This window comes from Sorghum bicolor, chromosome 4 (assembly GCF_000003195.3).
Source record: "Sorghum bicolor cultivar BTx623 chromosome 4, Sorghum_bicolor_NCBIv3, whole genome shotgun sequence".
Lineage (NCBI taxonomy): Eukaryota > Viridiplantae > Streptophyta > Magnoliopsida > Poales > Poaceae > Sorghum > Sorghum bicolor.
Window position 1 is genome coordinate 11,396,898 of NC_012873.2, and position 14,820 is coordinate 11,411,717.

The following is a 14,820-nucleotide window of genomic DNA, read 5'->3' on the forward strand; positions in this document are numbered from 1 at the left end:
TTCCTCCACCTGCTTGAGTTTAGCCAGCAAAGCCTCCCTTTTGGCCGATAGATCAGAAATTCTCTGTTTCAGTTCGGTGCCTGAGGTTTGCAGAACACCGATGCTCTTATGCTTCTCATTGGCAGCATGCTTCACTTGCAGCATCTCTTTTTTAAGCTAGGCATGAGCAGCTCTATCGGCAAGGCGTTGAGTGGCTTTCTGGTACTGTAGTTGGCGACTTTCTAGGTGGACAGCTTGAAAAAGGATCTCTTCAGTATCGGCTGGAATCTGGCCACGAAGAATCTTGAATATGGCTTTGGCCGGGTCGGAATCATCCACTAGCTGGGTTGTGTCTTCATGCAACAAAGCTAGTAAATCTTCCAACTTGGTCTTGATCTCTGCCGATGTAATGCCAACTGCCTTTGAGGAGCTTGCTTCTTCGCCTTCGTCATCAGATATGTCGACAGCAAAGAAGAATAGGCTATCGGGAGAGTCTTGCGCCTGGAAAAGGAAGAAGACAAGTTACCCAAAATTGACAATGCAAAATCTGATGGATCGGGTAACTTACTTGCTTCAAGGCGATTTCTTGTCTCTGGCGTGGAGATGTAGCTGGCACTATAGTTTGATCGACTGGAGTTGCCGATGGAATATCTTCAATTGGAAATTACCAAGGGTTATGATGGTATTTATGAAAGAAATCATCGGTAATGATTCTATAATCGGTACTTTACCTTGAGGGGGAATGGCGATTGTCTGCTCAGGGTGGACAACTGATGATGTACCCAAATCGACTGGGTTCGTGGTCTGTCCAGATACGTCGATTGGGTCTGCTTGTGGAGGAGAAGGAACTTCTTGCGGCTAGGGCACTGATCGAGAAGGAGAAGGTGCTGCTTGGATCGGGGATGCTGGACAAGGTGGAGAGGATGGTGCTGTCTTCTGTCGCTTTGGCTAGGTCTTGGTGCTTTTCGGACCCTTTCTCTTAGGAGGAGCTTGACTGGGCTGGGGGCATCGACACCTAATGTTTGAGTGCTCTTGGTCATTGCCGATGCACCAGTCTGCTGTTACAAAAACCAAACTTTTGTAAGTTAGATATAAGAAAAGGTATTGGTGGAGTTTTGCTAAAGTTTGGTGCAGAACAGAGTTACCGATGACGTTCCCGTTGTAGCCGATGTACCCTAAAAAGATAATGTAAGTGTGGGATGAAATCGGTATGGTAGGGAAAATTGAGTATTTACCTTGAAAGCTTGTGCCAGAGTGGCAGCAGCTACCGAAGGAGAAACTTTCGACCGCTTGGTGGTCGTCTTTTTGAAGCGGATGTTTCGGTGCATTAGAGTTGCTAAACTTGGCACACTGTGGCCGATCAAAGAGATTGGACCTAATTGGAGGAGGTCGATCGGCCTTCCGCTTCTGCTCACCATCAGTGCTGGGTCATCAACCTGTTGAGATGAAAAAGGGTGACTTGCCGCTAAAGTTAAAATTAACAAAAGGACTAAAGTATCGACAAGGAACTTACAATGTCATCGGGAACTTCATATTCAGGGTCGATCATGTTGCGGTACATGTGAGTTGATACCCTGAACAGATGCTCCTTCCATTCTTCCCACCAATGTTTGTATGACTCAGTAATAAAGAGAGCCGGAACCCAAGCCAATAGATCAATGTTTATCGTATCAGCGTATGGCTAGAGTTGAGCTATCCTGATCCACTTGAGTCCGCTGGTTATTGTCTCCCTTGGTTTTACAACATCGGCATAACAAAGTCTGATCGGCAGTTGACCAAAAGCTAGTTGGCGAGCTAGTATCGATGGGTTGTAAAACTCATAGGTGGTGTTGATGTTCTTTCTGCTGTCAAAGCTGTTTACTGGGATTGCTCTTGGGGTGATAATTGCCATCATCAGGTCATTGTCTTTATTAAGAGCATCATCAAAGGGGTGGAAAGTGAGCGAAAATCTGGACTCTGGGTCTTCATAGGGCATCCATGCTCGCTGATCTTTGGAAAGACCATCATACAAAGTCTGGAAGAATCGACCGATCTGGTTCTCATTGGAGCTAGTACCAGGAAGGACTATAACAGCTTCACCATAGTTGAGGGGTGAGCGTGTTGCCAATTCATCATCTGCCAGTTTATATTCCTCGGCGATGTCCCGTGGGAACTGTTGCGCGAAGAAGTCAAACTGAAGGCGTTTGTGCATGTGGACGTTGAGCCACATGTTGGTAAACCACCAAGGGCCTCCTAGATTGCCGATGGGTTCACCTAATAGGAGTTTTTTGGCTACTTGACGGAGGAGATGATAGACAGAGCCCAACAGGTATCAGCCAAGGGGGAATCGGTTACCATCGGCTAACCTTTATGCTGCCGATAAGTAGACAGAGGTTGGTCCTACCGATCAGCCGCAGAAGATGAATTTATCTAACCACATATTTAGAAAAGTGGCATGTTCTCTCTGACCAACCGATCCCGTTCGTTGATATTTCTGAATATACCCTGACCAGCCTCCGATGTTGTGGGTTTCTACTTTATGTTTGGCCTTGCGGCTGAATAACTAGCCATCATCGGTAGTTGCAACATCCAAACCAGTGAGCATGACTACATCGGCAAGCGTAGGGGAAGCTGGGCCGTGGCCGAAAATAAAAGCATTAAAAGTATCTGACCAGAAGTATGAGGCAGCTATCGGCATTGATTCATTTCTTTCCATATCGGCAATGGAAAGCCTGATGCACTGGTCTATTTTGCGTTCACCCCAATATACTTCGTTTGTTTTGCTGACCCTCAAAAACCAATCTTTCCATCCTTTGGTGGGGTTCGGCCACGATCGGGAAGTGTCTTTCCATAGATCTAAAGAAAAATTCTCGGCCCTCCCTGGGTGCTAGCGTCCGGTGGTCAAGGGAAGTTTACAACCTCCCTGGGTGTGGGACCGGACGTTGCCCGGTGAGTCCGGTGCCTAACCCTAAGGCACCCAAACTCCCAACGGCTAAGGACTTCACCGGACGCTACCTCTCAGCGTCCGGTGCAGCGTCCGGTGCCCCCTTTTGCATCCAAACTTCGTCGAAACGCGATCGCTCCAAAACGAAGTTGGTTCCTCTCGATCTAAGGACTATCTCTGAGCTGCCTAGTGCTAGGTTTACCAAGTGTGCACCACACCTAAACCTAAAGCCTTGCCTAAGTCAAGCTACTAGATCAAAGCCCCTCTTAATAGTACGGTCAAAGGAAAACAAAGTCCTAAACTACTCTAAGTGCCCTTCTTCACCATATGGCACTTAGACCAAGTCTAGTCTTGACGATGTCCAACCATCCTTTCAAAATCGAAACGATTTCCACTATTAAGTAGGCATGTACATCCCTGTCCATCGAGTACCTATTACCATGACCTTACCTATGACTTTGCCTCTGCAAAACACACGTTAGTCATAGTAATCAACATTGTCATTAATCACCGAAATCACTAGGGGCCTAGATGCTCTTTCACTTGAGTTTGCTGCAGATTTATTGTTACTCTTAGGTGTTTCCCGATGCCCTAGATGGCTTGGAGCAGCGGAGGTGTTGAGCTCATGATTGGAGATTGTTTCGAGCCTTACCTAGTGATTTGTGAGGGGTTGTTGAGCCTTTCCCGTGGGAGATCACAATTGGCTACTCTAGTGGATTGCTCGTGGCTTGGAGGATCCCTATCTTGTGAGTGGATGTGTGGCACCCGCTGAGGGTTTGGCTTTGAATTGCCAATTAGCTCATGATCCATCAAGAGTGTGTATCGCCACAACGAGGACTAGCTTGTCGGGAAGCAAGTGAACCTCGGTAAAAAATCTTATGTCATCCCTTGTCGAGGATTCTCTTGTGATTGTGATTGATTGATTGGTTATATATCTACTCTACAACATCGGTATAACAATCACTCCCCACTCCTTTACTTTCTTGTTTACCTTGGTAGTTGTGTAGCTTGTGTAGATTAGTTCTTGTTTAGGAGTATAGCTAGCTTTAGTTGTGTCTTGTTGTTGTGCTTTAGTATTTAGCCTTGTACTAGACTTTAGGTGGCTTGCATAGCTTAGTTGAGCTAGTGCTAGAATAGCTTTGCCATTTGTTTTACTAACCAACTTGTCTAGTTGAGTTTGTAGAAAATTTAAATAGGCTATTCACCCTCTCCTAGCCATTTGGACCTTTCACTAGCCGGCCTAAAATTTGTGGGATCATTGAGTGGCTATTGGTGATTGTTGTTGTCTTCGATTGTTGTGATTGTGAGGGATTTTTTACCATGTCCCTCCAGGATATTGCAAAAGGTACTCTAGTAGATTACTTGTGATGTTGAGTGCCCTCATTTGTGTTGGTTCTTATGACGCCTAAGTGTTAGGCCAGGTGTGGTGCCTATTAGCATGTGAACCACCAAGTAAACCAACCACTACAATGGGGACTAGCTTGCTGGTAAGCAAGTGAATCTTTGGATAAATCATTGTGTCAATTAGTATTCTTGGTATTTATTTGATTGATGCTTGCTCGGTTCGGTTTCCACACCTCTATACTTGCCCTTTAAATTACTTGTTTATATCTTGTGTGGAGCTTGTTAGTAGCCTTGTTAGTTGAGTAGCTTAGTTTAATTAGTTGTAGTTAGTTTTTTTGCTAGCTCACTAGTGGTAGAAGTAGTTGCAACATAGCTAGTTAGCTTGTGTGACATAGAGATTATAGTAACTAGCATATTTGGTAGGTGGCTTGCATATTTAGTAGAGCTAGAACAAAATTGCTTAACACCATCTTATTGTTTAAACTTTGCTCTAGTGGTTTGTAGAATTTTTAATTAGGCTACTCACCCCCTCTGGCCATTTACAACCTTTCAAATGTATCGCCCAATTCTCTAAATCGAAAGGCTCAAGGGCTATTATTGTTGACTACGTGATACCCGAGTACCTTTACCTCAAAGGAAATCACCCAACTAGGTAGAGGTGGTTCAATATATATTTGACTACTTGAGAGGCTCAATCGGAAAGGTGTATCTCATCTACTTGGTAGACATGGTATAAGCAAGATCTACATAGAAGCTGATCCCATCTTTTGTAACTGACTAGGAAACTTGTAAACCGATCAAGACTCTATCTATGTAACCATGTCGCCAAACTATATAAAGTGGGCGTAAGGAGCCACTAATTAGGAATCTCTAATAGATAACCCCATAGTCATATAGTTTTGATCCTCTACTTGCAATCCATCCCTATCCTCATCTACACTAGTCGTAGGGTACCTTGCACCTAATAAACTGGAGTATAGTATAAATATGTGTCTCTAGTTTGTTACCCCTCTGATATGCTACACGTGATACATAAATTATCAGTCGAACACAAACCACTGAGACCCTCTATATAGTTGATGCATGATGCACCGACACATAGGCGCAAGTGCACAACCACGCAAGGGAGCATTCCCTTCCTCCCCTAAACTAATCTTCTCAATTCTCACGTGGGGCCTGTTGACGGTCCTTAAGTATCAAATTTAATTATCAAATAAATAAAGAAAAGGATCCAAATGAAATCAACATCTAGACTTAGGGTTTTATCTGACAGAATTCCATGAGTTTTGGTGTTTGTCTATTTCTGCAGGGGGTTATCAGAAAATACAGAAGAAAGGCCCACACGTCGGGATTACATAGAGATATTAACGTGCCGCGCAATTATCTTACATCTAGAAGACTCCAGAAGCCACGAGACCGAAGCAGAGGCAAAACGGGGCCTGACCCTGGGCGCCCGCCTAGGTGATCAGGGCGCCCGCCCACCTCCTGAGTCCAATCAGGACTCTGCTTCGTGGGAGATCTCCACCGACCTAAAGGATCAAGGATAACCGTTCAATCTAAGTCGGTTTGATCCAATGGCCCATATTCACTTGAAGGGACTATAAAACCAGACCCCCTGGCCCCTGGAGGAGAGAGCCTCTCAACCCTAATTCATTGTTCTTCAAGGGAGAAGAAGCCTCTGATCAAGATTAGAGCCACCACATCAATTAGATATCTAGATTAGCATAGCTACATAGGATTAGAACTAGAAGGAGTCAATCTTCGATTGGTTTCCGGATCTGTCAAGAGGATTCTTGGTAATTCTCTAGTTGTGCTTCTAATTACTTTTTAATTATTTTTGTTCTTCAATATTATGAATATGACTTTGTTCTATTTCAATATATTGCTTATGACTTTGCTCTACTTGCTTATATTCAAGATTATATTGTTCTTAGTTTATCATAGTTATGTACTTGGCTTAGTTAGATTGGATCTATATACATGCTTAGGATCGTATAGCGTTTATCCATCGGATCTATGGGTAAATGATAGATATTGTGTAGGCGTGGTGCTTATACCGTATTTATCTACGGTTGTACCCAATATGCCAGATCGTGGGGTAGTTCGTGATAGTGACAGCTTCATTGATTCTTATATAGTCCCCCTCTCGTGTATTGGGCTGGCAGAGCAACATTATTACAGAGGAGTGATTGCTATGTTTCTCATATTCCTTGCTAATATCACTATGCATGGGCGTAGTCTTGTATCGCAATGATTGCTAAGTATGCTTGCACTAACTATGATATGCTAGACTATATAGTTGAGAATAACTTAGGAAATATTCTTGTAGTTCGTTCTAATACCATGCTAATGACTTTCTAGAGTATCTAATTGAGGTGCTTATCATATTTATATGTGGCTAGATCAGATTAATTATCCTTGTCACTATTTATTATTTCATATATCCTTTATGTGACACTTATCCCTGTATGAAGAGTTAGATAAATGTTCTCAATTATACATGCAATGATAGATGCTCAATCTCATATTCTATTCTGTAATCAATATTGATGATTGCTAATCCCTTCCCAGTGGTAAGAATATAAATAACGATACCTGGAATACTTCCCGGTTAAAATGCTACATCGGTATTAATCTGTGCGCTTGCAGATCCCATTCATTATTTATTTAGAAGAGCAATTGCATATTTCAATACCGCGTCTCTCATGTCATGCTGGGGATGACAACTTGGCTTAAGTGGTGTGAGGGATAGGTTTGGCATTTTTGGCACCGTTACTAGATTTAGAGTAGTCTACTTTTGGTAATGATGTTAAGAATACCCAACAGGGCCTTTTCTTCTCCTGAATTTTGCCCTCGTTCTAGTTTCTACTCTATATTCCATTGGGTTGAAAGTTGAATATTTGTGCTCTATTTAGTACCAAAAATTACAGATTTAGACTTGCAATACAAACTATACAAAAATAAGAAGAACCAAGACTATGACATTGTATTCCCTCGTGCTTGTAAAACAAAAGAATGAACTCCCACTCCACCCCCCGCTATGGAAAATGAAAATTTCTAAGGATAAAAGCAAGGGTGTTTTGGGACGGTGTTTGTAGATCACACGGTGTCGTATGCATAATGTGGCACGTGAAATGTGGCTCTCATTCGTTTTCACGGTGCAAATGTCGTGTGTGGCAAAAAGATCACTCGTGACGTGGGGTGTTTGGCACGATTCTTTGCTTGTTTTGGCCACCACCGCGGAAAATGCGGCCCCAAACACACCCCAAATAGACGATAGATATCACATATCACTATTCAGAGCAGGCTAAGAACAATGTTGAACATGTTGGTTGTTCACAACCATTCGATACATACATCTCAGAAATCTGACTTTGAGTATTATATCCATTAGTATTAATTTGAAGTCCTGTTTCATCCCTAAAATCTCCCTTTAAACTTTGAGCTATATTTCACCACTAAATTTTGGTCACAGTCTCTTTTAACCAATTCCTAGGTCTGCCAATACATGGTATCTTATAGAACCCATATTTATTGTCTTGATATATGCCATAAGAGCAAGTACAACAAGATACTATAAGTAGAATGTATAAGTTGCCACTTTAGATTTGTGCTGAGATGATGGAGAGAGAAAATAAATGAGCTGCAAACTTTACAATGAACTTAAGACACTCCAAGAAAATAAGATGGGCCATATATTAATTAATGGTGTAGTATAAGGCACATTTGGGTAGTGGCCACACCACGCCGCATCGCACGCACCGCACATTTCGTGCCACAGTTTCGGCGGTCGTTTGGTTGGATGCACGACACTTGTGGCGTGCCGTGGCGTGAGCACATGGCCGTAGTTCATTTTCCACGCCACACCCTACCAAAAGTGTGGCGAGGGAAACAGCTATAACAGTCTTGGCATCATCCCCCGCTATGGCTTGGCAATGTTTGACGCAAGCCAAACAAGCCCTATGTAATACTGTCTGGCTATTATACAAGTGAATTCCTAGATTGGTTAAATAGGTGATGTGGCAGTAACATATGAGTAGCAACCTGCTAAACTTAGCCCTCTTCTAACGTTGCTCTCCAATAGCTTAACCACACCATTATGCGACATGGGACCTAGTTTTGGGAAAAAGAAACATATCTACACCTATCTCCTCCTCCAAACCAAAAAAAAAAGGAAAAGGCAACGAGATAATGCCGTCCCTCATGTCATGGTCATGGGACCACCCCCATCATTTTCACAAGCAACCTTGAACTGAAGCAAAAGTGGAGGGTATATCTGGCATTCCTAATTCTTGTAGGCCCTTGCTTGCAAGCGGCCAATAGCATAACAACCACACCTGAGGCTGCGGCCGCACTGCCATCCAGGGGTCGTCGTCGTCCCTCCCCTCTCAGCCTCTCTCCCTCTCGGACTCGTCGCGGCATAAACAAACCAAAGCAAAGCAAAGCAAAGGCAAAACCCCACCTCCTCCACACCGCACCTCACCTCGTCGTCTGCTTTTCCTCGGTGCGGCACAAGCCCCTGTCTCGTCGCCTCCATTACCGGGCTGTGCGCGCGAGCGTGGTGGCTGTCTGGCTTGCGGCGGCGGTGATGGTGGAGATGGACGGAGGCGTGGGAGTAGTAGGAGGAGGGCAGCAGACGCCGGCCCCGCGACGGTGGCGCCTGGCGGACGAGCTGCGGTGCGACCTGCGCGCCATGGAGACGGACTACGTGCGTCGGTTCCACCGGCACGAGCCCCGCGACCACCAGTGCTCCTCCGCCGTCGCCAAGCACATCAAGGCGCCCGTCCACCTCGTGAGCGCCTGCCTCTCAACCTCTTCAATTCCTTCCATGCCGCTGAATCAAATTAATATCAATCTTGGCTATTATTCCTGCTGCTTTTTCTTCCCATGTTCCATGGCGAGCAGGGTGTTGCACATGTGTTGCCCAGTCGATCCGCCGCAGAGCCATCGTTTCGATGTTTATTGATTTCTCCTTTCTTTTTGGCCCCGCCCGGTTTTGGAGTGCTGATGCGCCGCTCCTTGATTAGGAAAGATGCCGACTTGTTCAGAGTTACCCACTCGTTTGGCCCGTTTCTTCAGTCGGGAACATGGATGCCCGATTTGGGGAGAGGCCATCTTGAACCGGCCCTGCTCCTGCCTGCTCGTTTCTCTCAACGCCGTCCTTTTTTTTTTTCCTTCATGGATTGGTCGGGCGGATTCATAGCTCGGAGGACCCACGTCGCTTTCGCTGAAAGCTAAGATTTCCGTTTCCTGCCAAGAAGCCTGTGAATTTTTCCTGTATCGTTCGTTCGTCCACCAGCTTTTGCACCAGTCCTCCAACCAAGGCTTTCTCTTACAAGAAAGATGAACATGAGATGCATGATTGGTGGCAAAGGCAAATGATACACACAACAAAGCCTCGAGGATTTTTAATTCGCCTTTCTGTACCTCGTCTCACGTGGGAAGATGCTTCCCCCACCCCCCACCTCGAGATCCCCGCTGAATCTGCTTTTCGCCAGATTATTTTGGGGTTTCTACCTAGGTGTTCATGCATTGGCTGGCCTGCGTTAGGCTTTGAAGTTTTGTAGCTTTATTCTGCAAGTAATCTAATAGAGAGATTGCGGTGGTGGAGGGAGATATGCTTCACTTGGACTCCACTCCTTTGGACGTGGGTTCAGCACAGCACTTGCCAGGAGATTAGATGCAAACTAGTAATCTTGCAAAAAAAATATTTCAGCTTTTGCAGAATTATGCGATGCACTAGATCGAGTTGAATATTTCAAAGGAAATCATCATTTCTGGCCGACTTTCCAGCCCAAGTTATCAGCATATTCCAAAAGGATGCTGCCGCATTTCCAAATGTGAATATGTGTATACACAGTCCATATAGCAAACTCATGTTTTTGCTAGGCCTCATTTTATAAATGTGTACTGTACCGCTTATTAGAAGAGCTGTCATATTCTTCAATCGTGTTTAGTTGACTTGTACACCGTTCCTGCCGTTTCCTGTGATAATTTGTGGCCGATGTACATTGATAGGACAGCCTGATCTAGTGTACGGTTAGCCGGTTAGGGTCTTTATGTAGCACACTTAATACTACTTAATAGCAATGGAGACCTGTTTGTTGGAAGCTTTATTTCTTCGATTGTTACACATACTTGGTCACCTCTGCTTAATCATTACATTAAGTACCTGATCAAGTAATTATCTCTCAGGTCTGGTCTCTAGTGAGGCGGTTTGATCAACCACAGCTTTTCAAGCCCTTTGTGAGCCGGTGTGAAATGAAGGGGAACATTGAGATTGGTAGTGTCAGGGAGGTCAATGTCAAGTCTGGGCTGCCAGCCACAAGAAGCACAGAGAGGCTGGAGCTGTTAGATGACAACGAGCACATACTCAGCGTCAAGTTTGTTGGAGGTGATCACAGGCTGCAGGTACGTTGAGTTCTTCATCTATAGTATTGTCCATCTTGCATGCAGTTCCTTTGTTGAGGCTTGCTTGGTTGTGGGGTTCCATTCCAACATGCAGACTTCTTGAATTGGTATCTTGCATAAAAAATGATAATGATTTCTGCAGTGGTCAGATGTAATATCAGGATTGTCCATTGATAACGCATACTAATGTCGAAAAGTCATCACCTACCTTTATCTAGCTGTATATCACAGATTTATTATTGGCCTAAACACCTCTGTGTATTTAGTTTGCATTCAGTAAAGCTCTGCTTCTTTGCTTCATGTCGTAACATGTACGCAATGAAATACATGACAGGATAGATTAATCCCTTTTTAATGTTTATTTTAGTTCATGCATGGTCAAACTGTGCGCACATGACAGGTTGATTCCACAGTATTTTCCTTTAATATAACTTTTCCTCGAGTAAACGATCGAGTACAGTGAACCTGTACTTGCAACCGGAGTGTGCTTGAAACAATTGACAGGTGTATGTGCTTGGCATCTATTGTTGTGCCCTGCTCCACTCACCAACGATAAACAATAATATGCTGATGCACAAATAATGGTGGGCTTACTTCACTATACTTATTAATAGATTAGTGCTCAACTGCAAAAGCACATACCTCGCTCAACCCATAGTGGTTAGTTGAACCTGACGATGAGATATTTTTCCCACCACCTCATCCTGAGTACACTGCCAGATGCATCTTGTTGTGCTGCCATCCTCATCAAAGTGATAGTCCCAACAAACTAACTGGTTGTCGTCTAACCCAAAAAACAAGCATCGATTGTTGTTATGCACTGGGTGATGTTTGCATGTTCTCAACTCCTTGGACTAACAAGTATGGCACTGACTTGCCATGCCTCCTTTGACCTTACATGCCGAATTCATTGCATGAGGACCTGTCACTCGCTTGTCGTGCTCCACCCGTTATTGCTCTCATCAGCTTGCTAGCGATGGCAACAAGTGGCCATGGTCACATGCATTGCACTTGGATAATGGATGGATGCCACTTGTGACTTGTCTGAATCCCAAACCCAAGGGAGGATAGATATGTAGTCAAGTTATTATCTATCCGCCTCTTGGGTTGGTTGAGAGAACGCCCGCCACCAGCATATGCATGTGCGCTGACGACTAGTCTAATTCATCTGCTTTGTCATCTTCTTCCTTTGCACGCAGAACTACTCCTCCATCCTCACCGTCCACCCCGAGGTCATCGACGGCCGGCCGGGGACGCTCGTGATCGAGTCCTTCGTGGTGGACGTCCCCGACGGCAACACCAAGGACGAGACCTGCTACTTCGTCGAGGCCCTGCTCAAGTGCAACCTCAAGTCGCTCGCGGAGGTGTCCGAGCGCCAGGTCATCAAGGATCAAACGGAGCCCCTTGACCGGTGATGGGACATTATATATATAGGTCGATCGATCTGTTCGGATCATTGCATTGCATTGCATTCCTTAGAATGTGCAGAGCTATTCTCCAATGGAGCCCCTAGGTTCCAGCTGGAAATTTGCATGGAAAATGAGTTTTGAGGAACTGCCACTGCTATGCCAAGTTCAGAGTTAAGTCTTTTCCTCCTTGCGATTGTGTTTTCTGTTCTTCTCCGGCGTTGTATGCCTCCGAAGGAGGAGGACAGAATATGATGTGCTATTGTAGTGATGAAAATTGGAAGAAAAAAAATTAAAACTGTGAGGCCCTGAACATCTTCTTTCTCAGATCAATATGTGGAGTGGAGGGTTAATTTCTCTGTAATTAGATTCGCTCTAGATTGCTCCATCTTGATTTCTTTCTTTCTTGTGTCTTTGTCTGTGTGTGTTGTGTAAATACAATGCCCCTAGTGTGTAATTAATCCCCTAGAGGGTCTTGCATGAGTTCAGCTATGGTTGTGATATCTCGCTTTGCTGAAAAATCATAGGTAAAAATATTGTTTGCTGATTTATTGAGAGAGAAAAACATTGATCATTCGTTGAAATAGTTGAAATAGTATGACTCATAAGACAAGCAAATAAGAAAGAAGCCTTACCATTAGGTCTGAAAACAGTACGGATATTTTCCGATCTGTTGACACCGTTTTTTGGGCACGTGTCCAGGATGGCAGGATAAAGTGGCAGTATGCTGTTTACAGGATGAATTGCCGATGAGGATGGTTGCCGATGAAGGAGAGGTCGGATGTGACTAAGTATGCAGGCAGTGATGTGTTTATGCCGATGGCTATAATTTGGGAGTCTGCCGATGACTATGGCAAAGAGTCTGCCGATGATATGGAGGAGGGATCCGGAAACTGATGATCGGTTTATGGAAGAATTTTAGTTCGTCACGGGAGATAGCTTTGTTATTTCCTTATTTATTTAAGTCGTTTTGTATACGGATTCCGTGTAATTTGGAATTCGAATTCTAGTCGTGTTTAATTGTAGCTCTTTGAGCAGGGTATAAATATGAACCCTAGGGCCTTGTAATGATCTATCTATCAATCAAACAAACACACGTTTTACTCATATTCTAGCATCTACTTTTCGACGACTTCGTCATACTTTTTTCTTTTTACTACGAGTTCTTAGGAATTCTTCGACTTAAGCTCGGCGTATTCTCGAGTTCCGCGTGAGTACCTCTTAGCCGTGACATCCGGGCGCATCGCTGTTGTCAGGACTAAAGTATTCGAGTTACTACCTTTGCTGATAGTAAGGTCAAATCGGCTGGCACGCCTTAACGTTTGAATCGGGTATTAGCCCTTTGTGTTTGCAGATCGATTTTGCATCAACACATATTTTGGCACGCCCAGTGGGACAAGATTCAAGATCAAGATCAACATGTCGATCTCTGACTTTGATCAGGAGAACGTCATCCCCGTGACAGAAGCCAATCTCAAGGATGAGCAGAAGCAAGCTATTGCCCAAGCTATGGAGGAATACAAGCTGCAATGCCTGAAGTCCTTCAGCATAAATAGGAGTGGCGAGGTGATCCAGAAGGATGCGCTGCCGGCACCACGGCAGGTTACTTTCGAAGCCAATCCGGGCAAGCTTCAAGATATGGTTGACAGTGCTATCAACCGTGCTTTGATCAACCAAGCTGGCGTACTGTCTAATACGGTTTTCAATGCCGTAGCAAGAACTTTCAAGGAAGGACAAATCCCTCCAGATTATGTGGGCCCTACTCACCATCAACCAACAGCACCAGAGGTTACGGCTCCATCGGCTGCTTTGACGGCCGCAAGTGCACAATCTGCCGTCCCGCCAAGCACATCGGGAGCTACTGGTGCACTGTCTGTGCCGATGACAACCAACCCACAGACTTCAGGTGGGCAGAATAAACTGACAACAGATATGTTGGCATCGGCAATGTCAGGGTTGACTCTTCCTCCCAACTGGTGGGGTTATGGTATGCCCCCAGAATTGACGCCGGGTACATCACAGATAACCGACATGAGAGGCAAGACTCCTATGACATCGGCGCTTCCCAATGCGCCGTTGAACCAGAGTCCTCGGTATACTACAACTACTACTGCAAGGCCTCACACTAGGAATCCTCAAGATTCAATGTTCCAGATGCCTAATACATCGGCAGATTCAATGCTGATGCAACAGAGGTCTATGGCCCAGTCGGGGTATGTCAATTCAATGATGGTACCCAATTACCAATCATCGGCAGCGCCTATGCCGATGAACGCTAATAACGGATGGCTTGGGCAGCAAGTCTTTCCACAATCGCCCCAACAGAGTTACCAGGCTACAGGGTTCCAGCAAGGACAGATATATCCCGGATTCCAGAGTCAGGGGATCCCCAATCAGCCAATGAATATCGGACAGCAACTCGGGGGGCAGCAAATCGGTGGACAGCAGTTTGGTGGTCCGCAGATTGGAGGTCAGATGATCAACCCAATGTTCCGTGCAGATCATGCCCCAAACAGACACGTGGAGGCTCGCCACCAGGCGCCAGATCCGCAGCCACCACATCGGCAGGATGCCGATGCATATTGGGCCGATAAGATCGCTGAAGTAATGAGGGAACAATTTGGGATAAAGCCCAAAGTCAACACTTACTCTTATCGGACACCGTATCCTCCCGCATATGATTTGATCCCGCTTCCACATCGGTACAAGGTACCAGACTTTACCAAATTTTCCGGGCAAGACGACACGTCAACCATG

The 14,820-nt window shown here is 45.0% G+C and overlaps 1 protein-coding gene across 1 annotated transcript; it reads left to right on the plus strand.

Moving 5' to 3' along the window:
• LOC8078346 (abscisic acid receptor PYL8) lies at window positions 8,584-12,551 on the plus strand. Its single transcript, XM_002451843.2, has 3 exons — window positions 8,584-9,038; window positions 10,442-10,657; window positions 11,857-12,551. The coding sequence occupies exons 1-3, from the start codon at window positions 8,835-8,837 to the stop codon at window positions 12,070-12,072; spliced, it is 636 nt and encodes a 211-aa protein (XP_002451888.1). The 5' UTR covers window positions 8,584-8,834; the 3' UTR covers window positions 12,073-12,551.